Source organism: Dipodomys ordii, unplaced genomic scaffold, assembly GCF_000151885.1.
Source record: "Dipodomys ordii isolate 6190 unplaced genomic scaffold, Dord_2.0 Scaffold59, whole genome shotgun sequence".
Lineage (NCBI taxonomy): Eukaryota > Metazoa > Chordata > Mammalia > Rodentia > Heteromyidae > Dipodomys > Dipodomys ordii.
This window is the reverse complement of record NW_012267275.1, coordinates 8299930-8326419: the sequence shown is the minus strand read 5'-3', so window position 1 is coordinate 8326419 and position 26490 is coordinate 8299930. Positions and strand designations below refer to the sequence as shown.

Here is a 26490-nt window from a genome sequence, read left to right as displayed (position 1 = left end):
TTCAAGCAACGGTTTAAAAATATCTCTTCAGGGGCTGGGAAGGTGGCTCAGTGGTAGAGCGCTTGCCTTGCATGCATTAGGCCCTGGGTTCAATTCCTCAGCACCACATAAGCAGAAAAAACCAGAAGTGGCACTGTAGCTCAAATGGTATAGCGCTAGCCTTGAGCTGAATAGCTGAGGGACAGTGCCCAGACCCAGAGTTCAGGCCCCACAACCACCACCACCACCAACAAAACACACACACACCTCTGCAGTAAGAAAAACTAGATCGGATTGAACGAGACTGGATGGGATTACAGACGGAAATGCATGTAATAAGGGAATGTAGAGAAATATGTCTGGCTTTGATGAAGATCAGAGAAAGATAAGGATAAGGAAAGGTTTGTTAAGAGGTAGCATAGAAAACAGCAAATTCCCTGCCACAAAAAGGCCCATTAAGGCTAATGTATTTTTACCTGGGAGAGGCTATAATAAGGTGGCATTATAGATACAGACTGTAGTTAATATGGTGATTTACCACTAAAGAATTTTAAGCAAGGAGAAATATTTTATTTTAAAATGATAACTGATGGCAAAGAGAAAAAAAATATTATTCAACATACATGTGGAGGAAAAGAAATGAGGGCTTTTGCTTAAGTGTAAAGAGATATTTTGAATTGGAATCTGGAGGTTTTAGTGGAGAAAGAGAAAAATCAAATTATCCAAGATATTTTTTGAATTCATGATACAAACTTTGTGGTGGATTGGAAAACAGTGATAATAAATAGATGTAAGTGGGGGAAAAACAAAGGAGGAGGTAACAATGCTTGATAGGAAATGTGTTTATTACCTTACTCATGATACTGTAACCTCTCTATATAGTACTTTTACAATAAAAAAATATATAAAAAACAAAAAAAAAGAAATAGACGTAGTAAATAGTAGGTGTAGGGTTTTCCATTTGAACAATGATTTAAAGAAAAAAAGTAGATAATGACCACTGACAAATATCAAGAGTGATGAGGCGAGAATCCAGTTTCTAGCATTTTGGGGATGATTCTGTGTGACTGTCCATTCACCTTCAGCTGGAAGTAGCCCTGTTGTTGGGGAGATGTAGTCTCTGAGAGTATGTAGGGTTTTTCTCAGGCCACACAGCTGCTTCTTGAGATTTTATGCCATATGAATTTGGGGATGACCTGAACGTATGAAAGGCTTTGTGCTTTCAGTTATCTTTCATAGTATCTTGATAAACAAAAGATGTAGGTTGCCAACTCATTTCTTTATCATTGAAAAACACCACAGTTATCTTTACAAAACTAGTAATTGTTATAAATATTTATCCTATATACTACATGCAAAATAAAAAACATATTTTGAAATGTTTTATAGAAAATGCCATCACAAAATTCTAAAAAGAAAAAACGAAACATTTGTTTGCAACTATTTTGATACATGGAGACATAAGGATTTTTAGAAAATGTAATATTGATCCCAGGAGTTAATTATAATATCTAAATATAAATTACTAAATAATTTTAAGTGATGTCTGTACAGTGATGTTTTAAGAGAAAATTTCTAGTATTTTCATGGGAAACAGTGATTGACTATTACAGGGACCATTCCTGGACCATTAATCTTTGAATGGACAATACGAAGTTCATGTACTTTTCGAGACGCTAATATATGTGGACACAAAGGACGTTGTTGGATCTATAACAAGATGAAAATGGCCTCCATATGGGTGGGAATATGTAAGTGACACACATTATAGAAATTTAGAGAAGTAAAATGGTTTTTAAATTTGTAGTTTTGAAGCTGGGTGCCAATGGCTCACTCCTGTAATCCTATCTACTCAGGAGGCTGACATCTGAGAATCAAAGTTCAAAGCCAAGGCAGGAAAGTCCATGAGACTGTTATCTCCAATTAAGCACCAGAAAACCAGAAGTGGTACTGTATGGTTCAAGTGGTAGAGTGCTTGCCTTGAGCTGAAGAGCTTAGGGACAGCGCCCAGGCCCAGAGTTCAAGCCCCATGACCAACAACAACAAAAAATAATAATAATTGTCATTTTCACAAATAGGTACTTTGAAAATTAAAAGAGGCTTATCATTTGGCTTTATAGAAAACTATTTTAGAAATAAGTACTGTGTAATTCATGGAAAATTTGTATTATTTAATATTGTATTAAATATACTGTAATTCTATGTTATTCCTGAGAAAACATAGCAATTAGTGGATTTGCAATTTCAATTGGGTAAGTAATTTTCTTTGTACATATATACAACCAAGTGCTTACCTTTAGGAGCCTTTCCAGTTTCACAGTAAAAGATTTTAAAAATGGAGGAATTGATAGCACCAAAAATCACCAAAATACTGTTATCTAAGTCAAGCCTAAATTTTATGTTTTCTCTCTGTCTTTTCCCCCCTTCTATGGTAGTACCTAGAATATAGTAAATATTTAGTTTTTGTTGAATAGATAAAACATATAGTGAGCATGGAAGCTGTGGTGGTAGCTTCTAGGGTCAAAATGTAGGGAAAGTCTAGCAGTGTTTATATTTCTCTGGAAAATTCACTAGATCTTTCTGGAAACCTGAAATTAAATTTAAAGCCAGTGGTTTACACCTGTAATACTAGCTACTCATGGAGGCTGAGGATCTTGGTTCAAAGCCAGCCCAGGAAAGAAAGTCTTTGAGACTCTTATCTCCAACAAACTACTCAGAAAAAGCCAGAAGTGCTACAGTGGCTCAAGCGGTGGAGTGCTAGCCTTGAGCACAAAGAAGCTCAGGGACAACACCCAAGCCATGAGTTCAAGCCCCAGGACAGGCAAAAAAAAAAAAAAAATACAGCTCTCCAGGATCAGGCCTTCAACCAACAAGCCCTTGAGTGAACGAACTACATCCAGCATACCTGGACCCCCAAGGCTCATGTCGGTCTCACAATGTAAAATGTGATTATTCCATCGCCTCGTTCAAAACTCTTAATTCATTGCAGTATCACACCAAAGTCCAAGTCCACAGTCTCTTCCCATACTCATTCACAAGTCCTTATCAAAACATTATATGGTTCCAATTTACAATATTCAGATAGGAAGAGGACTAATATTCCTATTTCAAAAGAGAACTTAGGAAGCACAAGCTAGTAATGGGTCCTGACCAGCAAGGCAGACAAACTTTACAGCTCCAAGCCTAGAATAGTATAACTACTGTGTTGAAGAGTTGACTACCACCTCAGCGCCACAGATAGCCCTGCTCCTATGCGTTGGCTGATCACAGGTTACATGGCGATTCTTTTGCAATGCCCACAGCTTTCCTTGGTGATGGTGTGTGTTGCTGATTGTGCTACCTTTCCAGTGTCCCTACCACTTTCCTTGTCATTGCTCCATAGGGGTCTTCAAAGCAGATTCCAGCTAGCTACAAGTGCTTTTCTTTGAAAAGCCGTATCTCATCAATCTTACATTTTGTTTACCTGCAAACCTAGAAGTACACAGACAACAAGGTTTTTTTGGGTTTTTGTTCTTAATATACATATTTTATTAAAGATACTGTACAGAGGGATTACAGTTACATGAGCCAAGGTAATGAGTCCATTTCCTATCCAGCATTGTTACACCCTCCTTTATTTGTCCCCTACCATCCCTTTCCTCCCCACCTCCCCAGCTCTTTCCTCCCTTCTCCCTCCCCAGCCAGCAAAGTTGTAAAGTTTTTTTTCAACATATTGTTTTGTACATCTCAGTGTTACAGTGGGACAAGTTTTAAAAGGAACTGTTTGCTGTGGTTTTTGGCTCTTCTTAATACTCTCATATATTTTGCCTGCTTCTAATTTTTTCTTCATGGAAGATCCACTGACTTCTTAATTCACAACTGCTCAACTTTTCCTCAAAAACTAGATTTCTTAGAGAATTCACTGCAATAATTTACTACTTTGTAATATCATTATAGTAACTGTATCAGATATAATTAGGTCACAAAATGATGGTCTCTGTTTAAATATATAAAATATTTTAGTCATGAATCCTTAATGTTCCCTATTTAATCTCTATGTCAGATAATTGCTCTACCGTATTGTTCCCTTTCATTATCAGGGGTGTTCACATCTTCAGTTTAAATACTTTTATATAATGTTTGAATTAATGCTCTGAAATTTGAAATATAAAATGAAAGTAAATAACTACAAAGCAATTCTATTTTCTCTATCTTTTTAATATATATTTTATTGTAAAGATACTGTAGAGAGGGGTTACAGTTACATGAGCAAGGTAATGAGTCCATTTCCTATTGAGCATTGTTATCTTCTCCTTTGTTTTTCCCCTACCATCCCTTCCCTCCCAACTCCCCAACTCCTCCCCCTACCCCAGGGGTGTAAAGGTCATTTTCAACATAGTGTCTTGTACATCCCATTGTTACAATGGGTCCTTATATCAGCAGTTTGTTATTTCCCTTCCCATAACCAAATTAGAAACAGATAGATAGATAGATAGATAGATAGATAGATAGATAGATAGATAGATAGATAGATAGATAGATAGATAGATATGATGCAGGACACCGGAATCAAATACAGTGACAACAGGGGTTATAACATGGGGAAAGAACATGCAACAAAAAAAATCACACAGTATATTATAAGTACATTAACAAGAACATCAAGAAAGATAAAATCTCTTGTGTCCCTATCTTGGGATTCATTTTGTTTAGCATCAGCTTATATTGTCATATGACATAGCTTTTGACCTCTTCTGCTTGTCCTGGACATATACTAGTTATTGCAGATAAGGGAAACCATGGGACCTATGTTTTTTTTGGGTCTGGCTTACTTCACTTAATATAATTTTTTATATTTGTCTTTGAGAAATAAGAAACATTTAAAAATTGAAGCTGCATGAAGGTTTTTAATTTAACATGTCAGCTTATTTTTTTTAATACATCTTGATTTCCTTTAGGTAGTGTACAAAGGAGTTGTCATTCAACAGAGCAGTTTTTGAATACAGTGCTTTTAACATTCTCAATCGACCCTCCCACTCCACTCCTTCCTTCCCTCTTCTTAATTTATATGTTATATATTGATTTTTTTTGCCACTTAACGAGGCAATTTATGTATACAGTGAAGCTAGATCTGTGTCATATCTTTAACATCTTCACTCCCTCTTTTATACCCACTCTTTCCCCTTATTTTTCGAGTTCTGCTTTAAACAGGCCACAGATCCCATTTTGAAGGGATAGTCTACTTTGTGTGCTTGTGTGTGTGTATGTGTGTGTTCGAGCGTGCACACACACGAGCCTTGAAATCAAGGTCTGGGTACTATGTCTGTGTTTCTGTTTGTTTATTTTTTTTTTGTGGGTCATGGGGCTTAAACTCTGGGCCTGGGCGCTGTCCCTCAGCTCTTCAGCTCAAGGTGAGCACTCTACCACTTGAGCTACAGCGCCACTTCCGGTTTTCTGGTGGTTTATTGGAGATAGGAGTCTCAAGGTCTCTCCTGCCTGGGCTGGCTTTGAACCGCGATCCTCAGATCACTGCCTCCTGAGTAGCTAGTATTACAGGCGTGAGCCACCAGCGCTCCGCTTGTTTTTCTTTAGGAGTAAAATTCTACCACTTCTTGGTGTTTAATTGGAGATAAGTGTTGTAGATTCTTCTACCCTGGCTGGCTTTGAACTGTGATCCTCAGACTTCAACCTCCTTAATACCTAGGATTACAAGTGTGAGCAACTGGAGCCCAGCAAGGACAACTTACTTTTATGTTTTAGAATTCACACACTGTAAATGCTTATAAGCATTTTTATTTTCATTTAAGTAATTTTAAATACGTTTGTAACATCAATTATATTTTATAACTAGGGAATTTATGCCCGCAGAGATGAATAATGTTTCTTTTGCTTAGTAAATGATGTTCTTTTTATGAATACTTTCATTGAAAATAAATTTACAGCAAGATCACTGCATGTTTTCAAATTCAGGTTTTTTCTGCAAATTATATACCATCTTACTCTCTGGTATTGGACTTCACCTAATGAACCGTTTTAAAAAGGAAAGCATAGATGACCTGTCTGTAACCATGAAATCAAAGAAAGAAAGAAAATAATTAATATATAACTGGATTCATTAAGTAAGAACTTCCCATTTTCTTCTTTTATTATCTTTATGTAGTTGTACAAAGGGGTTGCCACTTAACAAAGCAGTTTGTGAATACATTTTTTTATTTAAAAAAAAATTTATAGTGAAAACACTGTACAGAGGGGTTGCAATGACATGGGCAAGATAATGAGTATATTTCTTATCAAGCATTGTAGCCTCCTCCTTTGTTTCTGATTCCCATCCTATCCTCCTCCACCCCCTCACCAAGCCCTCCTTCCCCCCCACCAAAGTTGTAAAGTTACATCTTGATGTATTCTTTCACCCTTCCCTCTCCAACCCACCGCTTGCCTCCCTCTTCTTGATTTTGTAGTATGTACATTGTATTCTTTTTTTTTTTTTTGTCGGTCATGGGGCTTGAACTCTGGGTCTGGGCGCTGTCCCTCAGCTCTTCAGCGCAAGGCGAGCGCTCTACCACTTGAGCTACAGAGCCACTTCCGGTTTTCTGGTAGTTTGTTGGAGATGGGAGTCTCATGGTCTCTCCTGCCCGGGCTGGCTTTGAACCGCAATTCTCAGATCTCAGCCTCCTGAGTAGCTAGGATTACAGGCGTGAGCCACCAGCGCCCAGCGTACATTGTATTCTTGACTGCATTATCCCCCTCTTCTCTTCTTTATTCATCTACCTGGTTCTCCTCCTTGACCCCACTCCACCTCTTCCAAGTACCTACTTCCTGCTATTTATTTTGCTGAACTTTGCCTTTCTAAGGAATTATACTGTTTGAGTTCTCCCTTGAGTCACATTTTCACTCTATCAAATAGAATATTATATTTACAGCTTTTAAAATAGCGTTAGTAATAGTTACATGTTTAACAAATGAATATGCTTAGTGGAATGCCACATGATCTATTATGTTTTGACAATGTAGTAATATGTCCTAATGTTTAAAATTAATTAAAGATATTGTGGGATACACAATCTAGTATTCCTAATAGAAAGATAATTCTTTGTAAAAGAAGGTCCAAGTGGAATGTCTACATAGGCTAATTCTAAGTACAGAGGTATCCTACTCATTATTGAGTGTGTGCTATGTAGAGTTAATTGGGTTTCTTAGTGTATTTGTTGTTACCTTTTATTTGGGCTCTTTATATTTGTTCCTCAATAATTTTTCAAAGTAAAATTAGATTTTCCTGTCCAGTTCATATAATGAAATTTTAAATAAGTCCCATTCATTTTTTTCAGGGATGCTATTATAAAGGGGTGTGGCTCAAATAGTAGACTTTAAATAGACTTTTAAAAAGTCTATTTAGAACCTTTGAAAACTTAACATTTTATTTATTAATGATTTGATATGGCGAAGTTTCTCCAGGAAATTTCTCTGGCCAGTTGACAATTTTGCTGCACATGGATTCCTGCTCCCTTTATTTTTAGCAGATGTAAAATTCAATATTATCTTATTCCTTTATATTTTTATCCTCATCTGAATTTTACTGATGAAGAAAACATAATCACCTGAACTGATACTCATTTTTGTACTTCGCACTTTATTTTACTATGAATCATAATTCTTTCATGTGAAAACTAAACCAGTCTATTGGAGTGTAGAATGTGTTAGCAATATCGAATTTTTTTTCAGGTGAATTTTTCTTTTACACACAAAATTATACACTTATGCAACTTATGTCTTCCAAGATTGGATAAAAATATGATTGCTGTGTAACCAAAAAGGATTTTGTTCTGGGAACTGAACCCAAGGCATCGAGCCTGTTAAGTAGGTTGTGGTAGCTTCTACCTTGAACCACATCCCTAGCCACCTATCACTTTAGCTATTTATCAGGTGGGGGTCTAGCATTTTTCCAAGGCTGGGCGTGGAACTATGGTTTTCTCATTTATTACTCCCTCATAGATGGCGTGAACACATGCCACTGCACTTGCTTTATTGATTGAAACTGGATGTTTTTAACTTTTTGCATAGCCCTGAACTAAAACCCTCCTCTTTTCTGACTCCCAGGTAACTGAGATTACAGGTGTGAGCCTTGGTACCTGGCTGTATTTTGCTTTTGGATAGGGTCTTGGTAACTTTGCCTGGGCTGTCGGAGAACTTGTGATCTTCGTGCCTCTATCTCCTGAGTAGCTGTGATGGAAGCATATATCACCATGCCCACACAGCACATATACATACATGCACACATACAACAATTATATGATGCTTCTTCATTTTCTGGGAGAAAGTGTCCTTTTATATTTTCACAAGTCCTTTCTTATTTTCTTGAATAAATGTCTTTGTATGGTAGAGTGAATCAATTAGGGCAAGAGTTGGAGAAGAAAATGGAACTAGGGGATATTCCTCTCTTGCTATATATTTTTCTACTTCACTATACACTTGTGAAAATCTGTATACTGGTTTTTATGAGAAACTCCTTGACTGCTTGACTGTTCTTGGTTTGAACTTGTAGGACTGAAGAAAATGTGAAGGTCACGGCGACAAATCGCAAGTCTCTCCATGAAATATTCTGTAAGATCTGCTGCTGTGTTCTTCTTTTGGAAAAGAGCAATCACACATGATCCTTCAGCAAAGTGTCTGTGGTGATGTGTCTTTTAGAATAAAGTGTCTTCTTGTGTGACATTACTGAAAATGTGTTTATGGGTTAGCATTTTTAAGTGTCAGTGAATAATATTGACTTTACTGAAAATTAAAGTTTGGCAATTTTCAACTACAAGTTGAAAGTCCTTAGAATTATACACTCAAAAGAATTGTAACTTTCAGGACCTCTTTAAACATACTCGTAAGTGTGGGGTTGTGTTATATGTGTGTGTGTGTGTTATATGTATAGCTACACATATGTGTATCTCTCTCTTATTTCTCTTTTTCTTTTTTTCTTCCAGTCCTGGGGTTTGAACTCAGGGTCTGGGCACTGTCTCTGAGCTGCTTTTGCTCAAAGCTAATTCTCTACCACTTGAGCCACACGTACCACTTCCATTTTTTTCTGTTTATGTGGTACTGAGGAATCAAACCCGGGGCTTCATGCAAGCTAGGCAAGCACTCTACCACTAAGCCACATTCTCAGCCCTCTGTTTTTCTTTTATCTCTTAAGAAAACAAGCAAATGTATATAACACAGAATAATAATGAAGTCAGGCACAAGTGGCTCACGCTGTAATCCCAGCAGGAGGCTGAAGTCTGAGGATCATGGTTTGAAGACAACTTAAGTAAGAAAGTTCATAAAACTCTTATCTCCAGTTAATCACAGAAACAGCTAGAAATGCTACTGTAGCTTAAGTGGTAGATCACTGGCCTTGAGCAAAAGGAGCACAGGGGACAGCATCTTGGCCAAATTCAAGGCCCAGGACCAGCAATAAGTAACTAACTAATATAATATAATGATCTGGGACACAGTGTGATGACTTTAGGTGTAACTTCCTGCTAAATCAGAACACATTTCTAAATCACAAACTAATCACAGATCACAAACCAATCACTAATCACAAACTAATCACTAATCACAAACTAAAAGAAGCAGTTTAATAAAACTCAACAATTCCCTTGTTAAAACCAATTTTACTGTTTTCTAAATACTTAGAGGAGAGAAGAGACTTTAGAAAATAAAGGAAGTTCCTGGGGACTGGGAAGGTGGCTAAAGGTAGCGCACTTGACTTGCATGCCTGAGGCCCTGGGTTCGATTCCTCAGCACCATATAAGCAAAAAAAAAAGCCCGAAGTGATGCTGTGGCTCAAGTGGTAGAGTGCTAGCCTTCCTTGAGCTGAAGAGCTGAGGGACAGCGCCCAGGCCCAGAGTTCAGACCCCACGACCGGACACACACAAAAAAAGGAAGTTCTTAAAAATCAGCAGATATGGTGTCATGTTCTATAATCCTTGCAGTTGGGAGGCTGGGCGAGAGGACTGGACCAAAAAGAGAATTCTAGGCCAGCCTTAGCTATATAGGAGAACTTACCTCAAATAGAAAAAATAAATACTGAAAGCTCACCCAAGTGCATTCTTTTGGATTAAGTCTTAGAATGATTTTAAGAATCACTGTGAAAATGGAATCAGGTAACTTAAGAGGACACGTGGAGTTAAAATGGATGGGGAGAAGGATGTAAGCTAGAGATCAGATGAAATTGATCAAGATTCATTGTACTCCTAAACTGACATGTTGAACTGAAACTTTTGAACAACTACTAAAAAAAATTGAAATAAGTTATATAAAAATAGAAAATGAGGGCTTGGAAGGTGGCTTAGTGGTAGAGCGCTTGCCTTGCATGCATGAGGCCCTGGGTTTGATTCCTCAGTACCACATAAGCAAGGAGGAAAAAGCCGGAAGTGGTGTTGTGGCTCAAGTGGTAGAGCACTAGCCTTGAGCTGAAGAGCTGAGGGACAGCGCCCAGGCCCAGCGTTCAGGCGCCACGACTGGACCCAAAAAAAAAAAAAATACAAAAGGAATTAGTGTACTTTTGACAATGTGTATCAAGTGAAACTGGAAATTCAGTTTAAAAACATTTTTCAGTTTTGAGAGAAACTGATATCCTTGGGAAACTTTAAACTCTCAAAGATGATTTTGTTGTAACTTTACCACATATTATTTACATATTAATCTATGAGATACACAGTGATGCAGTGATACTCTGATTTCAAAATACAATGTGAAATAATTAAAATATGTTTTGAAGCCCAATAATATAATGCCTTTTGCTTGGCTCATCTTGCTCAAAGTGGTTTTGGTGATTTTGTGTGTTTGTTTATGTGTTTGAAAGAGAGAGAGAGCCAGAGAGCCAGAGACAGTGACAGAGACAGAGATAGAGACAGAGAGACAGATACAGTGACAGAGACAGAGACTGAGAGAGGTTGACAGAGAGATTGACAGAGGATTCTGTATACATCTAAGATTATTTTCCATTTCTGTGAAGAACGTCTTTTGTGTCTCTGTGTGACTCTGCCAGTATAAACTCAGGACCTGGTGCTCTTGCTCAGCCTTTTTGCTCATGGCTGGTGCTCTACTATTAGAGCCACATCTCTGCTTCCAGCTCTTTTTTTTTTTTGTCTGTCATGGGGCTTGAACTCTGGCCCTGGGTACTCTCCCTCAGCTCTTCAGCTCAAGGCTAGCGCTCTACCACTTGAGATACAGTGTCACTTCCGGTTTTCTGGTGGTTTATTGGAAATAAGAGTCTCATAGACTTCCCTGTCCAGGCTGGCTTTGAAGCATGATCCTTAGATCTCAGCCTCCTGAGTATAGCTAGGATTACAGGCATGAGTCACTGGCACCTGGCTTACTTCCAACTTTTTGATGACTAGTTGCAGATAACATTATATTGGATTTGTATGCCTAGACTGGCTCTGAATCTCAAACTTCAGGCTTCAGCTTCCTGGAGTCTGATTCAAAAGAATGTAATTTTGGTTCCATATCTTAGCTATGATGAATAATGCTGCAATAAACATAGCTGTGCTGGTAGCTTTGGTATGGCCTTGTTTGTGATCATTTGGATAAATGCCCATAAGTGGGATTGCTGGGTCATAGGAGAGCTCTGGTTAGTCTTTTGAGGAATCTCCATACTGTTTTCCAAGTGGTTGATGAAGTTTATACTTCCACCAACACTGCATTAGATTCCCTTTTAGCCATTTCTCCTCCATCATCTGTTGTTATTAGATTTCTTGTTATAACCATTCTTCCAGATGCCTCTCAGTAGATGAATGGATCAAGAAAATATGGTACACACACACACACACACACAAGCACACACACACACAATTCTATGCTTCCATCAGAAAGAATAACATCACCCCATTTGTAAGGAAATGGAAAGACTTGAGCAAAGTCATATCATATGAAGTAAGCCAGACCCAAAGAAATATAGGTCCCGTAGTTTTCTTTATTTGCAATAATTAGTATACATCTAAGATAATCCTAGCAAATGAGCAGAATAGCTCAATAGCTATGTACATATGACCGTATAAGATCTAAGCAAAATGAACTCCAGAACATGGAGACAAGAATTTTCTTTGTTGTTTTTAATATACTATATGATTTTTTGTCTCTTTTGTATGTTCTTCCCCTATAGTATATTCCCTGTTGTCACTCTATTTGATTTTGGTGCTCTGGCATTGTATATACATTTATCTGAAGTAGGGAAGGAAAGGGGAAAAACAGAATAGTGAGACAAAGAACCAATGCAACAGTGAAATACACAAGACAATATGTTGGAAATGATCTGTACAACTTGGGAGTAGGGAAGTTAGGGGGAGGGAAAGTAGGAGAAAAATGAGGAAAGGGGTAACAAGTTTGACAAGAAATGTACTTATGTACAATAAAAAATGCAAAGAAAAAAATTTTTGTGTGTATGTGCCTGTCCTGGGTCTTGAACTCAGCGCCTAGATGCTGTCCTAGAGCGTTTTTGCCCAAAGCTAGCACTCTACTTCTTGAGCCACATCTCCACTTCTGACTTTTTGTTTTGGTAATTAATTGGAAACAAGAGTCTCATGGAGTTTCTTGCCCAAGCTGGCTTCAAACCACATGATCTTTATATCTAAGCATTCTGAGTAGCTAGGATTACTAGTATGAGCCACTAGCTCCCTGAAGAATGACATCTTTGTTGTTGTTGTTGTTTAATAATATTTATTGAAATTAAGTGATTATATATATTTCTCAAATTTCACAGTATTGTGGGATAGGGATACTTAAAGTCACAAACACATTTTAACCATCACCAGGAAAATTGTCATTATCATGGTCTGTAAAGTTTGTGAATTCTATAAGCTTTGACAATACAACTATTTCTTCCAAATCAGGTGATATATACATTTCTTTCTTTTTGCTTAGGTCTTCCCTCTTTCCCTCTCATTCTCTCCCTCCAATCACTGCCCTTGAGTTGCTTGCTGCATTTTCATCAATGTCCAATGCAGCTGATGGTCCCCTCTGTTGTATTTTTCCCCGTTTCCCTCTGATTCTGTGTTCTTCTCTTAGCTGCCCTCAGATGTGCACATGTATACACCATATATGAGGGCAAAAACATGGAGTCATTTAGAAATGATATGACAAATTAGGTAGAGGTCCTTTGTTTCTTGAGTTGTGTTTGCTTTGTCATATCTCCTTGCATTTTGAATTTAACATCCACATATCAGGGAGACCATGTGCTGTTTGTGTCTCTGATCCTGGCTTACCTGGCTCAACATGATTTGTTCTAGTTCCACCCATTTTCCTACAAATGCCATTATTTTGTCCTTTCCAATGGTTGCATAATATTCCATTGTATATAGGTACCACAATTTTTGGGTCCATTCGTCTATAGAAGGGCATCTGGGTTGTTTCCATGTCTTGGCTATTGTGAACAGTGCTGCAATGTATCCTAGTGCTGGTTGCTCAGTTCCATGTGTCCTTGTATCCTGGTTCCTGTTGCTCAGGGGAGATGCCTATGAGTCCTGTGGCTGGGTCATAGGGGAGGTCTATATTTAGCTTTCTGAGGTACCTCCAGACTGCTATCCAGAGTGATTGTATTAGCGTACATTCCCACCAGCAGTTCAATAGGGTTCCTCTTTCTCTGCATCCCCACCAGATTTGTCATTGGCTGAATTTAGGATATGGGCCATTCTGAGGTGGTATCTCACGGTTGTTTTTATTTGCATTTCCTTTATGGCCAGGGATGATGAACATTTCTTCATGTGTTTCTTTGCCAGTTTTTGTTTTTTGTCAGTCATGGGCGTTGAACTCTGGGCCCATGGCTGTCCTTGAGCTTTTCTGTTTTTCTGAGTGGTTTATTGGAGATAAAAGTCTCATGGACTTTCCTGTTTGGTCTGGCTTTAAACTGTGATCCTCAGATCTCAGCTTCCTGAGTAGCTAGATTTACAGGTGTGAGCCACTGGTGCCGGCTTTCTTTGCCGTTTTTTATCTCTTCTTCTGAGAAGTCTTTCTTTAGAACCCTTGCCGATTAATGATTGGTTTGTTAGATTTGGGGGGGATTCGTTTCTTGAGTTCCATGTATATAATGAATGTTAGGACTTTGTCTGATATATTGCTGGTAACTATCCTTTCCCAATCAGTTGGCTGTCTTTCTAGTTTAGTAGCTTGTTTTTAGCCATGCAAAAACTTTATTTTAAGGTAGTCCCATTTGTTGAGTAGCTCTCCAATTTGTTGTGACCCTGGAATGTTTCTGCCTGTGCCTATAAGTTCAAGTATATCTCCTACTCTGTCCTGCAGTAGTTTCAGAGTTTCAAGTTTGATATTAAGGTCTTTAATCCATTTTGAGTTGATGTAAGTGCATGGTGATAGGCTGGGGTCTGCTTTTAGTTTTCTGCATGTGGCCGCCCAGTTTTCCCAGCACCAATAGTTGAAGAGGCTGTGTTTCTTTCACTGTATGTCTTTAGCTCCTTTATCAAATATCAATTGACTGTAAGTATGTGGTTTTATTTCTGGATCTTCTAATCTATTCTATTGGTCTTCAGGTCTGTTTTTGTGCCAATATCAAGCTGTTTTTGTTATTATGGCTCTATAGTAGAACTTGAAGTCTTGTATTGTGATACCTCCTGTGTTGTTACTTTTGCCTAGAATTGCTTTGGTTGTTCTACATCTTTGTTGTACCATATGAACTTTTTGATTGTTTTCTCTATTTCAATAAATAATGTCACTGGGATTTGAATGAGAATTATGTTCATTTTGTATATCATTTTTGGCAGTATGACCATTTTCACAATATTGATTCTGCCTATACAAAAACATTGAAGGTCTTTCCATTTTCTGGTGTCCTCACTGATTTCTTTCTTTAGGCTTTTATAGTTTCCACTAAATAGGTCTTACATCTTTGGGTAGGTTAATTCCTAGATTTTTTTTTGAGGTTATTGTGAATGGGGTTGTGTCTCTGATTTCCCTTTCTGCTTGTACGTTGTTGCTGTACAGAAGGGCAACTGATTTTTGTGGGTTATTTTTATATCTTGCTAACTTTGACAAAGTAGTTTATAAATTCTAGGAGTTTGGGAGTGGAGTTTTGGAGTCGTTAAGTTATAATATCATGTCATCTGCAAATAGGGATAGTTTAATTTTTTCCTTCCCTATGTGGATCCCTTTAATGTCCTTTTCATGCTTTATTGCTCTGGGTAAGGAGCAGAACAGGAGTGGAGAGAGTGAACATCCTTGCCTTGTTCCCGATTTTAGGAGAATTGGTTGTAGTTTTTTCCCATTTAGTATAATATTGGCTATTGGCTGTCATATATGGCTTTTATTGTTTTAGGGAATGTTCCTTCATTTATGGCTTTTATCCTTTTAAGGAATTTTCCTTATGTGAATGGTTGTTGTATTTTCTCAAAACCCTTTTCTGTATCAATGGAGATAATCATGTGGTTCTTGACCTTGGATCTGTTGATTTGATGAATTACATTAATTGAGTTACATATGTTAAGACATTCCTGCATCTCTGGGATGAAGCCTACTTGATCATACGTATGATTTTTTTGTTATATTTCTGGATTCTTTTGGCTAAAATTCTATTGAAGAGCTTTGCATTTGTATTTATCAGAGAGATTGGTCTGTAGTTCTCTTTTTTATTGGATCGTTGCCTTATTTGGGGATGAGTGTGATATTGGCTTCATTGAATGAGTTTGGGATATCTCCCTTTGCTTCTATTTCCCAGAAGAGCTTGAAAAGTATGGGTATTAGTTCCTCTCTAAAGGTCTTATAAAATTCCATAGTAAATCCATCTGGGCTTGGGCTTTTCCTTATTGGAAGAATTCTGATCAAGTCCTCTATCTTATTATAAGTTATTGGCTAATTTAATTGATTTATTTCTTCTTAATTCAGTTTAGGCAGCTTGTATTTCTCTAAAAATTCATTTCTGCTAGGGTTTCCTTCCTTAGTGAGTATAAACTCTGGAAATAGTTCTTTCTGATCATTTGGATGTCTTGGATGTTTGTTGTAATTTTTCTTGTGGCATCCCTGATCTTATTGATTTGAGTCTCCTCTCTTCCTTTTTAAGTTAATCTTGCCAGAGGTCTGTCAATTTTATTGTCATTTTTTGAAAAACAGCCTTTTGTTTTATTAATTTTATTTATAGTTTTCTTAGTCTCTATCACATTAATTTCAACTCTTATTTTGGTTGTCTTGCTCTGTCTAGTAACTTTGGGTTTAATTTTTCTTGCTTTTCTAGCAGTTTTAGTGGCATCATGAGATTATTTATTTGGTCTGTCTATTTTCTTGATGGGTGCACTGAGAGCAATAAATTTGCCCCTCAGGACTGCTTTTCTCATGTCCCATAGATTTGTGATGTACATTCATTTTCATTGAATTGTAGAAACTTCTTAATTTCTTCTTTAATTTAAAGAATGACATATTTTTGATAGTGATTTCATCTTAAAGACAAATGGTTCAGCTTTGCATCATTCAATGTGTTAACTGTGGATTAGGATACATGGCCTTTTTAATGTTGAGAAATGTTAGTCCAATATGTAATTCATTTCGTTTCATCATAAAGAAACTGAATTTAAATGCCTTTTTGCATGTTTTGAGAGGTTCATATAGGTTTTGTTTTTGTTTTGAGCCTGGCCTCTGTCCTTTAGCTCTTCCATGCAATGTGAGAACTCTTCCAGTTTGAGCCACAGCACCACTTCTGGTTTTCTGGTGGTTAATTGGACTTTTCCTGTGCGGGCTGGCTTTGAACCCTGATCCTCAGATCTCAACCTCCTGAGTTGCTAGGATTACAGGCATGAGCTCAGCCAATAGCATAGTCTTTGCCCTTCATTTTGTTAATGGGCTGGATCATATTAATTGTCTTTCTATAAAAAGAATTTTAAATTGGTTCTTTCATTTTTCTAGTTTTTTAAGTTCTTTAATTTTCATTTATTTGAGTATGTTCCAACATGGTTTTTTTTTGTTCTTATTACTGGTTTCTACTTTTATTGATGGTGTCTATGAAAGATAATTCATTTAATTTATGGAACTGGAGACATTCTTCAAGTGATAGAGTAAAAGTCTTGATAGGAAAAAGCTAAGAAGGAATGAGAGGCCCAAAAACCACAAAATAGTCACAACAACAAAAACAAACAAAATGAAGTTATTTGGGAGGCATAGCTCAATTGGTAGAGCTCCAGTCATGAGCAGAAAAAGCCAGGCAAGAGTGTGAGACACTGAGTTCAAACTCCTGAGTTCAGGTCCCAGTACTGACATGCGTGCGCGCGCGCGCACACACACACATACACACACACACACAACGTTTAAATGTATGGCTTATATTGTCTTGATGAATATTGTATATGATATTGAAAAAAATAACTATGAAATTAATAGTTGGAAAGATATTTGGCATAGGTCTAAACCTGTTGTTTCTTGGTTAATTTTTCCATCTGAGGGATACATGTTTTATAGAAAGGATTGTGTTCAAGTCTTTACTCTTACTGTACTTGAGTGTAACTTTAGTAAATTTACTTTAGTTAAATGCTCCAAAATTGGGTACGTATATATTTAGTTATTTTCTCTTGCAGAATTAATTAATTACTGTGCAAGATCTGTATTTTCCTTTTGCTGCTTTTAACTTAAAGATTATTTTATCTACTATAAGTATGGATACTCCTGCTACTTTCTTTACATTTTAGGTAATTATTGATAAAAACTTCTTACTACAAAAATTTTAAAGATTTATTTCTGGTTTTATTGTTGCTTCTGCCTGCCTGCCCTCTATCTCCTCCTTCCTTCCTACCTTCCTATCCTTCCTTCCTTTTGTCTACTTTCTTTTTCCTCCTCCCTTTCTCTCTTCCTCTCTCTTGCTCTTTCTTCTTTTTTTTTGTCCTTCTTTTTGTCTTCCCTCCTCTTCTCTCCATTTTTTCTTCTCAACTTCCATTCCTGTCTTATAATAATCTTTTTTATTGCATAGAGTCAGAATGTGGTCCTCTTTCTTCATTTCTCTCTATAAATCATTGCTGATAAAAATAATCTTGATAGCCAAATGATAAAAAAATGATATAAAATAAGGATAAAATGATGTTAAAAATGATAAAAATGATAAAAAATCTTGATAACCAAATGATTTATTCTAGAAGTGTACTTTGTTCCCTTCCTTATTTTGGGGTTGTTTATTACAATTTTTTGTTTGTTTTATTATATTATGCAATAATTAGATAAAACCTGGGAAGTAAAAATGAAATGGATAAACTTTCATTCCTATTCTACCCAGCTCCATATTATTGATTTCTGGTGAATCATTTTATATCTTCCTATGTCTATCTCTAAATATATTGTTTATTTAGTGCCAGTTCTGTATCTTAAACTCAGGCCCTGGGCATGGTCCCTGAGCTTTTCTGCTCAAGGCTATAGTACTCTAACATTTGAGCTACTGCTCCACTTCTGGCCTGAGGGTGGTTAATTGGAGATAAGAGAATCACAACTTTCTCACCTAGTTTAACTTCAAACAGTAATTTTCAGATCTCAGACTCCTGAGTAGCTAGGATTACACCAGGGCCCAGCTTTTGCTTTAATTGTTTAGTTTGACACTATGGATGCTTGCTGGTGTGCAACATTATGTATGTATCAAAGAAATGTTCATTCCACTCTTTTAATTTTTTTAATTTTTATTGTGAAAATACTGTACAGAAGGGTTACAATTACATGGGCAAGATAATGAGTACATTTCTTATCAAGCATTGTAGCCTCCTCCTTTGTTTCCCCTCCACTCTTAGAGCACCTATCTTTCCAGTCTCAGTCCGATGTCCCTTCTCCTATTTTATCACTAGAGGGCAATCTAAATTAAGGCGTGTTACAAAGTCTGCTTCAGGTATGCTGAGAGTGACCCAAGCCTAGTTTTGTTCTATATCTCCTTTGGTGTGTTAAAAGCTTCAACTGGAAGAGGAACTGGGAGAGTTTCCCAAGTTTTTCTCTCGGACTTCAGTGGGTTTAGATGCCTGGTTCTTCGTCACTGGCCTGTTAACAGCGATTGCAAGAGTTTGTGTGATCTTGGAATAATTACCAGGGTGGCACTAGCCACCTACAACTTGGCACCTACCTCCCTTTGCTTTCTCCAAGAATTCAGTCTTTCTTTTCATATTCTATTGTCATATGTTGGAAGAGTAATGTCATGATTAATCCTAGAGCAACAAATGCTGGAATGCTGGGTCCCTCCGGAGCCCAAGGCCTGCCCTGAACAGCATGGCACTAGTAGAACACATCCAAATTTGACCTGGGCTACCTACTATTGTAGTAGACTTCTGGTTATGACCCTTTAAATTCTAGAAATATGATAGATAGCAATCTCCATTACTATCTATTTGATCCACATAATATACAATACTTAAATTATCAAACTAATTTTTTTCTTATTTCTTCATTTCTTCCATCATCTTATTGGAGGTAATAGCATTTTATGTTTTTTTAAAAGATAAACCAATATATTTAATGTCTGAATGCTTGATAATTTGCATGAAATAGATTCAGATCCTATATTGAAATCAATGTCTAAGAAACATGACTATTAAAGTAGAACATCCACAGTTATATAAAATAGCTGTTAAAATAACCTCTTATTCAATTATCTGTATGGAGCTGGATTTTCTTATCTATTCCAATAAACATATTATTGAAGCCAAGTTATTTATGAGAACTTAAGAACATGTCTCTGTAAGACAATCTTTTCATTATTTTTTTTCAGAGGAGAAATAATTATTTTAATAAAATATATGCTAGCATATTATAGGTATATTTTCAACATCTTACAGGTATAATTATTAGTACTCTTATTTCTAATACAAATGTTAATATGAGGACCTATAGACAAAAGTTCCCTTGGGCCCTAAGTAATTTTTTTTTAGCATTTTATGGTTTTAAGACAAAATAAAGTAATTGGTAATAATTTGCTTTTCTACCACCATCTTCCCCATTGAATATATCTACATCATATCTAAATGTGTATACTATAGCTATATAAGCAGAACAGTACTCTCAACAATTGCCTATTTTCAATAAGTATGTATTTATTTTTCACTTCAGTGGTAGAGTGCTTGCCTTGCATGCATGAGGCCCTGGGTTTGATTCCTCAGCACCACATAAACAAAAAGAAAAAAGCCGGAAGTGGTGTTGTGGCTCAAGTGGTAGAGCACTAGCCTTGAGCTGAAGAGCTGAGGGATAGTGCCCAGGCCCAGAGTTCAGGCCCCATGACTGACAAAAAAAAAAAAAAAAAGATTTCTGAAGGCATATGTCTAAAGCTTGTTTTATATTATATTCCCAAATTAAGGCTTCTAGGATCAACATTCATGAATTCAGTTATCTCATCTCAAAGTCCATTGTGTAGTAGTATTTATATTAGACAATCAGTTTTGCCTCATATTTAGGCCTTAGCTCAAGTTATCTTACTATAATTATTTTAGATTTTCTACATCACTATACAGTGATGTAGAATATATATATATATATATATATATATATATATATATATAGTAATGTCCTATATAGTGGTTATTCACCTGCTGTAACTAACTCAATTTTCATTCTACATTCTCAGTATGGAGTCACTTTTAGCAGTATGTAGTATGTATGTATTATGTATTATGTACGTATGTAGTATGTTGTATGTATTTGGTTTACCAAAAGGAAGTTCAAATGCTTGTTTTTTATTTTGTAAGATGAGAAACAAAGCCAGAGCTTATACAAGTTAAGGACAGTTTTTTTATTTCCTTTTTATGTTTTATTGATTGCGACATTTTATACATGCACATGTGTATGATCTTTGCCTGTATCTGTGTTTGTCACTGTTTCTCAAATATTTTTCTTTTCCTTTTGGCATTAAAATTATTCCCCTACACATTGCTCTTATGGTTTTACTTGCGTTGCTCTATTTTAGTATTTCTAAAATATTTTTAGACAAAAATTTCTTACTGCTTTCTTCTTTTACTACTTTTTTTGTTTTGTTTTGTTGTTCGTGGGGCTTGAACTTTGGGCCTGAATGTTGTCCCTCAGCTCTTCAGCTCAAGGCTGGGCTCTACCACTTGAGCTACAGCACCACTTCCAGTTTTCTTGTGGTTTATTGGAGATAAGAGTCTCATGGACTTTCCTGCTGTCTTTGAACCACAATCCTCAGATCTCAGCCTCCTGAGTAGCTAGGATTACAAGCATGAACCACTGGTGCCCGGCTTTTTACTTTTTTTTTTTCTCTTGATTTGTGTTTGTTTTTTGGTGGTGGTGGCATTGAGCTTTGAACTCAGGGTCTCCAGCTTGCTCTGCTTCCATGGCTAGAGTTCAAACACTGGAGCTGCTCCTTCAGTCCCCTTTTTTTCTTCTATCATCAGCTTTTTAGCTTTCTAAGATATTGAAGGGGCAGTTAGCCTTATAAAGTATTTTCCATTAGCTTGCTCACTTTGAGATATTATTAAGAATTTTTCATTTGCCTTGTAAAAGTATCATTACGGTGTGCGGTTTTTATATAATTAATACTCTTCATAGTGCTTAGAAATGTTTGTCTAGCTCTAGAGCTGCTGGCTTGGGGCTGTATTCCTATCAATGCATTCTTGCCTTTGGACAACAGCTTAAACTTTTTATTATTGTCATTATTTCACCCAGCTATTGTTTAAGGCACTCATCAACGATTAAGCTGGTAATGACAACTTGGCATTTTCACGTAATTTTTTGCTAATAATTTGGTAGTATGATGGCATAGGAAATCCCTTTGTGATAAGCATTTCAATATTAAAGATAGAGACTCAGGTTCTGAAAGAGTGCAATCTTGCTATAATGGTTTCCTTGAGGGATGTAAAATATATAGCCATTGATCCATTTTGAGTTGATGTTAGTGCATGGTGACAGGCTGGGGTCCACTTTTAGTTTTCTGCACGTGGCTGCCAGTTTTCCCAGCAACAATAGTAGAAGAGGTTATGTTTTTTCCACTGTATGTCTTTGGCTTCTTTATCAAATATCAATTGACTGCAAGTGTGTGGTTTTATTTCTGGGTCTTCTAATCTCTTCCATTGGTCTTTGGGTCTATTTTTGTGGCAATACCAAGCTTTTGTTGTTGTTGTTATTATGGCTCTAAAGAAGAGCTTAAACTATGGTATTGTGATACCTCATGTGTTGTTTCTAAAATTGCTTTGGCTATTCTAGGTCTTTTGTTGTTCTTTCGATTTCAGTAAGAAACACCACTGGGATTTTGATGGGAATTGCATTGATTTTGTATATCATTTTTGGCAATATGACCATTTTTTTGAGGTTATTGTGAGTGGGGTTGTTTCTCTGATTTCCTTTTCTGCTTGTACATTGTTGGTGTACAGAAAAGCAACTGATTTTTGTGGGTTAATTTTGTATCCTGCTAACTTTGCTAAAGTGGTTTATAAGTTCTAGGAGTTTGGGAGTGGAGTTTTGGGGTCATTAAGGTATAATATCCTGTCATCTGCAAATAGGAATCGTTTAATTTCTTCCTTCCCTATGTAGATCCCTTTAATGTCCTTTTCTTGCTTTATTGCTCTGGCTAAGGATTCCAGAACTATGTTGAAGAGGAGTGGGGAGAGTGGGCATCTTTGCCTTGTTCCTGGTTTTAGGGGAATTGGTTTTAGTTTTTCTCCATTTAGTATGATACTGGCTGTTGGTCATCACATATGTTTCAAAGAATGTTCCTCCTATTCTTATTTTCTCCAGAGCTTTTAACAAAAGCCTTTTATTTTATGAAAATCCTTTTTTGCATCAATGGAGATAATCATGTGGTTCTTGATCTTGGCTCTATTGATATGATTTATTACATTTATTACATATATTAAAACAGCTTTGTATCTTTTAGATGAAGCGTACATACTTTTTTATATGCTTCTGGATTCTTTTGTCTAAAATTTTATTAAGGAACTTTGCATCTGTGTTCATCAAAGAGATTGGTGTGCAGTTCTCTTTTTTTTTGTTAGATTTTTACCTGGTTTGGGGATGAGTGTGATATTAGCTTCAAAGAATGAGTTTGAGATTGCTCCCTCTGCTTCTAGAATTATAGAATTCTATAGTGAATCCATCTGGACCTGGGCTTTTCCTTAGTGGAAAACTACTGCTCTATCTTATTATAAGTTATTGACTTATCTAGTTGATTTATATCTTCTTGGTTCAGCTTTGGCAATTTGTTTTTCTCTAGAAATGTGTCCATTTTTGGTAGGTTTTCGTTCTTTTTTTTGGAGGGGGGAATCTGTACTGATTTATTTAAAAATAGGTAAAATATGATTAATTTCTTTTTAAATATCAAATGCTTTTTAAAGGAAGACTGTAGGGAGGAGGGAAGAAGGGAGGAAAGAGAGGCATGATTTCATAGGGTAGACTAAAACATGAAGTAGAAAGAAAAGGAAGAATAAAATGGAGAATGGCTAAGAGAAACCACTGAACAAGGTTCTCATGGGTCAGAGCTCAGGACTTTAGCTCAACCTTCCTTTTACTCTTTCTTCCTAGGTCCATAAGCCAGCTGACAGGCTATAAAGCAATGCAGTGCCCAGTTCACAGTGAGAGAAAGTGGAAAGATGGGTACCTGGTCCTCAAAGGACCAACACACAGACACACACCTTTAATTCTCAGAACTTAGCTTCCCCGAAAATGCAAAGCAGCCATGCAGTGCCTCAAGTCCTATCCATGGCCTATTTGAGAAACACCACAAGCAGCTCCATCCATCAGAGGTCCTGAAGGAATCTCCTAACCTGGGCCAGGTCCTGAGGCTTCAGATAGTCGCTGGTCTTCTCTATACTGACCCATATGTGATAGCCGTTCTTCCCCACTTGGGAAAAGTCTCCACTGAGTAGCAGAGCTTTGAAGAAGATTTTGGTCCCCAGGTTGCTCTCTGTCCGCATTGCCTGGGGGAACTTGAACTTGTAGTGACCACAAGGAGCATTTCCTAGGCTTCCATGATATTTTCTGACAGCGTGTCCAGCATTCTCTCAACAGTCCCTCAGAGGGTCTCTCCAGGCTGCCACTCTACTTGGGACAGCATCCAATCATTCTGGTCTCCATGTTTCATTCTAACAGGACAAGGTTCTTATCTAGCTTCCAGTGCAAGGAGATTTGGTCTTTTTATTTTCATTTTTTGGCATGTATTTCTTGAGCTTAGGGTTTGAGCTGGAAGAATTTCTGTTCCCACATGTCTTCCAGATCTTGTACATGCAGCATATCTTGTTCAACGTTGTCATCGAAGAGGTCGGCGTTCTTCTTTGCCAGTTGCTGGGCTTCATCCAGTGTGTGAAGCTCATGGTCGGAATACAAGTTTCACTCTGTCTCAATCTGCTGGAGAAGGGCCTCCATCTCTCCCTACAGATTAGTCAGAGGTTTGGAGGTGAGCGGTGGCTTCTGCAGACACAAGGTGCCCGGCAGGCCCATTGAGACCTGCTGAGGGAGGGCCTGCCTTGAGGCACCACCAGCCCTTCAGCGCCCCCAACTTAGGTTTTCCTTGTTTAGTGAATATATATTCTGGAAATAGTTCTTTATGACTATTTGAATGACTTGGATGTTTGTTGTAATTTTTCCTGTGGCATCCCTGATCTTACTGATCCCTGATCTCTCTCTCTCTCTCTCTCTCTCTCTCTCTCTGTGAATCTTGCAAAAGGTCTGTCAATTTTATTGATTTTTTTAAAAAAAACAATAGCTTTGTGTTTAATTTTATTTACAGTTTTTTTAAAAAAAATCTATCATTAATTTCTGTCCTTGGTTATCTCACTACATCTAGCAACTTTAGGTTCAATTTTTTCTTGCTTTTAACAGTTTTAGTTGCATTATAAGATTATTTACCTGAGCTGCTTCTCTTTTCTTGGTTTGTGTGCTCAGAGCAATGAACTAGTCCCTTGCTTTTGCTGTGTCTCCAGAGGTTCTGTTGGGATGTATTTTCATTTTCATCAAATTGTAGGAACTTACTAATTTTAAAAAATTTGTTCTGTGAACCAGGTGTTATTCAGTAGTATGCTGTTCAACCTCCATGTACTTGAGTAATTTCTGCAGTATGCCTTGTTGTTGAGAACTAGCTTGATTCCACTGTAGTTGGAAAGAATACAAAGGATTATGTCAATCTCCTTGTATTTGCTTAAATTCTTTGTGTGAACTATGATATGATCTATTTTGGAGAAAGTTCCATGGGTGTTTAGAAGAATGTGTATCTGGTTGTGGTTGGGTAGAAAACTCTGTAGATGTCTGTGAAGTCCATTTGGGATATAATATCATTAAGTTCAGAGGCTTCTTTGCTTGTCTTCTGGTTTACTTGTCCTTTGATGAGACTCAGGTATTAACATCCCCCACCACCATTGTGCCAAAAAAAAAAAAGAGCTGAAATTGTGGTGCCAATATACAATGGAATTTTATGCAGCCATTAGAAAGGACAAAATAATGGCATTTACAGGGAAATGGATGAACCAGAAAAAACCATGTTGAATGAAATAAGCTAAGATCAGAGGGACAAATGGCACATGATCTCCCCAATATGTGAATGTTCAATTCAAAATGCAAGGAGATATGACAAACTAAACAGGACTCAAGAGATGAAGGACCTCTTCTTAATTTGTCACATTGGTTTTAGATGACACTATGGTCTTTCCCCCCACCCCAGTCCTGTAGCTTGAACTCAGGGCCTGGGCACTGTCCTTGAGTCTCTCTATGCTCAAAGCTAACACACTATCACTTGAGCCACAGTGCTACTTCTGGCATTTTCTGTTTACGTGGTACTGAGGAACTGAACCCAGGGCTTCATGCTTCAGGCAAGCACTCTACCACTAGGCCACATTCCCAGCCTGACCCTATGTTCTTGACCCTACATATGGTATATACATGTGCACATAAAAAGGAAGCTAGAGGAAGGCACAGAATTAGAGGAATCTGAGTGGAAAAAAAAGAACCTGTCTGTTTATGATCATTTCAATACTCAAGGATATAAATACTCTATGAAATTAAAAAAAAACACTGTCACCAGTGACTAACACCTGTAATCCTAGCTACTCAGGAGGCTGAGATTCAAGAATTGAAGTTCAAAGCCAGGCCGAACAGGAAAGTCCGTGAGACTCTTATCTCCAATAAACCATCAGAAAACTAGAAGTGGTGCTGTGGCTCAAGTGGTAAACTTGCTAGCCTTGAGCTGAAGAGCTGAGGGACAGTGCCCAGGCCCAGAGTTCCCAAGCCCCACGACCCCCCCCCCCACAAGACATAGTCAACATCAGTTTTCATGATATACATCCCAACCAAAGTAATGTAACATGATCTGTTGCTGCTGTCCCTAGGACGGATAAGTCCATCTTGCAGAGTTTCTATTCTTTTGTTGTTGTTGGTGGTGGTGGTTGTGGGGCTTGAACTCTGGGCCTGGGCGCTGTCCCTCAGCACTTCAGTTCAAGGCTAGCGCATTACTACTTGAGCCACAGCACTACTTCTGGCTTTCTAAGTGGTTTATTGGAGATAAAAGTCTCAAGGACTTTCCTGCCTGGGCTGGCTTTGAACCACAATCCTCACATCTCAGCCTCTGAGTAGGTAGGATTACAGGTGTAAGCCACCAGTGCTTGGCAGTTTCTATTC

The 26490-nt window shown here is 37.4% G+C and overlaps 1 protein-coding gene and 1 pseudogene across 1 annotated transcript in view; one reads left to right on the top strand and one right to left on the bottom strand.

Annotated features, from left to right (window-relative positions):
• The window catches only part of Slco6a1 (solute carrier organic anion transporter family, member 6A1), a 63151-nt gene extending 44182 nt beyond the window's left edge, over positions 1-18969 (top strand). Inside the window, exons 12-14 of the mRNA XM_013022017.1 lie at positions 1593-1730; positions 5929-6020; positions 18841-18969. Coding sequence (XP_012877471.1) covers positions 1593-1730; positions 5929-6020; positions 18841-18969 — 359 coding nt within the window. The remainder of the gene's footprint in view (positions 1-1592; positions 1731-5928; positions 6021-18840) is intronic.
• A 4549-nt stretch (positions 18970-23518) lies between these two features.
• Positions 23519-24321, bottom strand: LOC105989799 (annotated as a pseudogene).
• Between the last annotated feature and the right edge of the window lie 2169 nt (positions 24322-26490).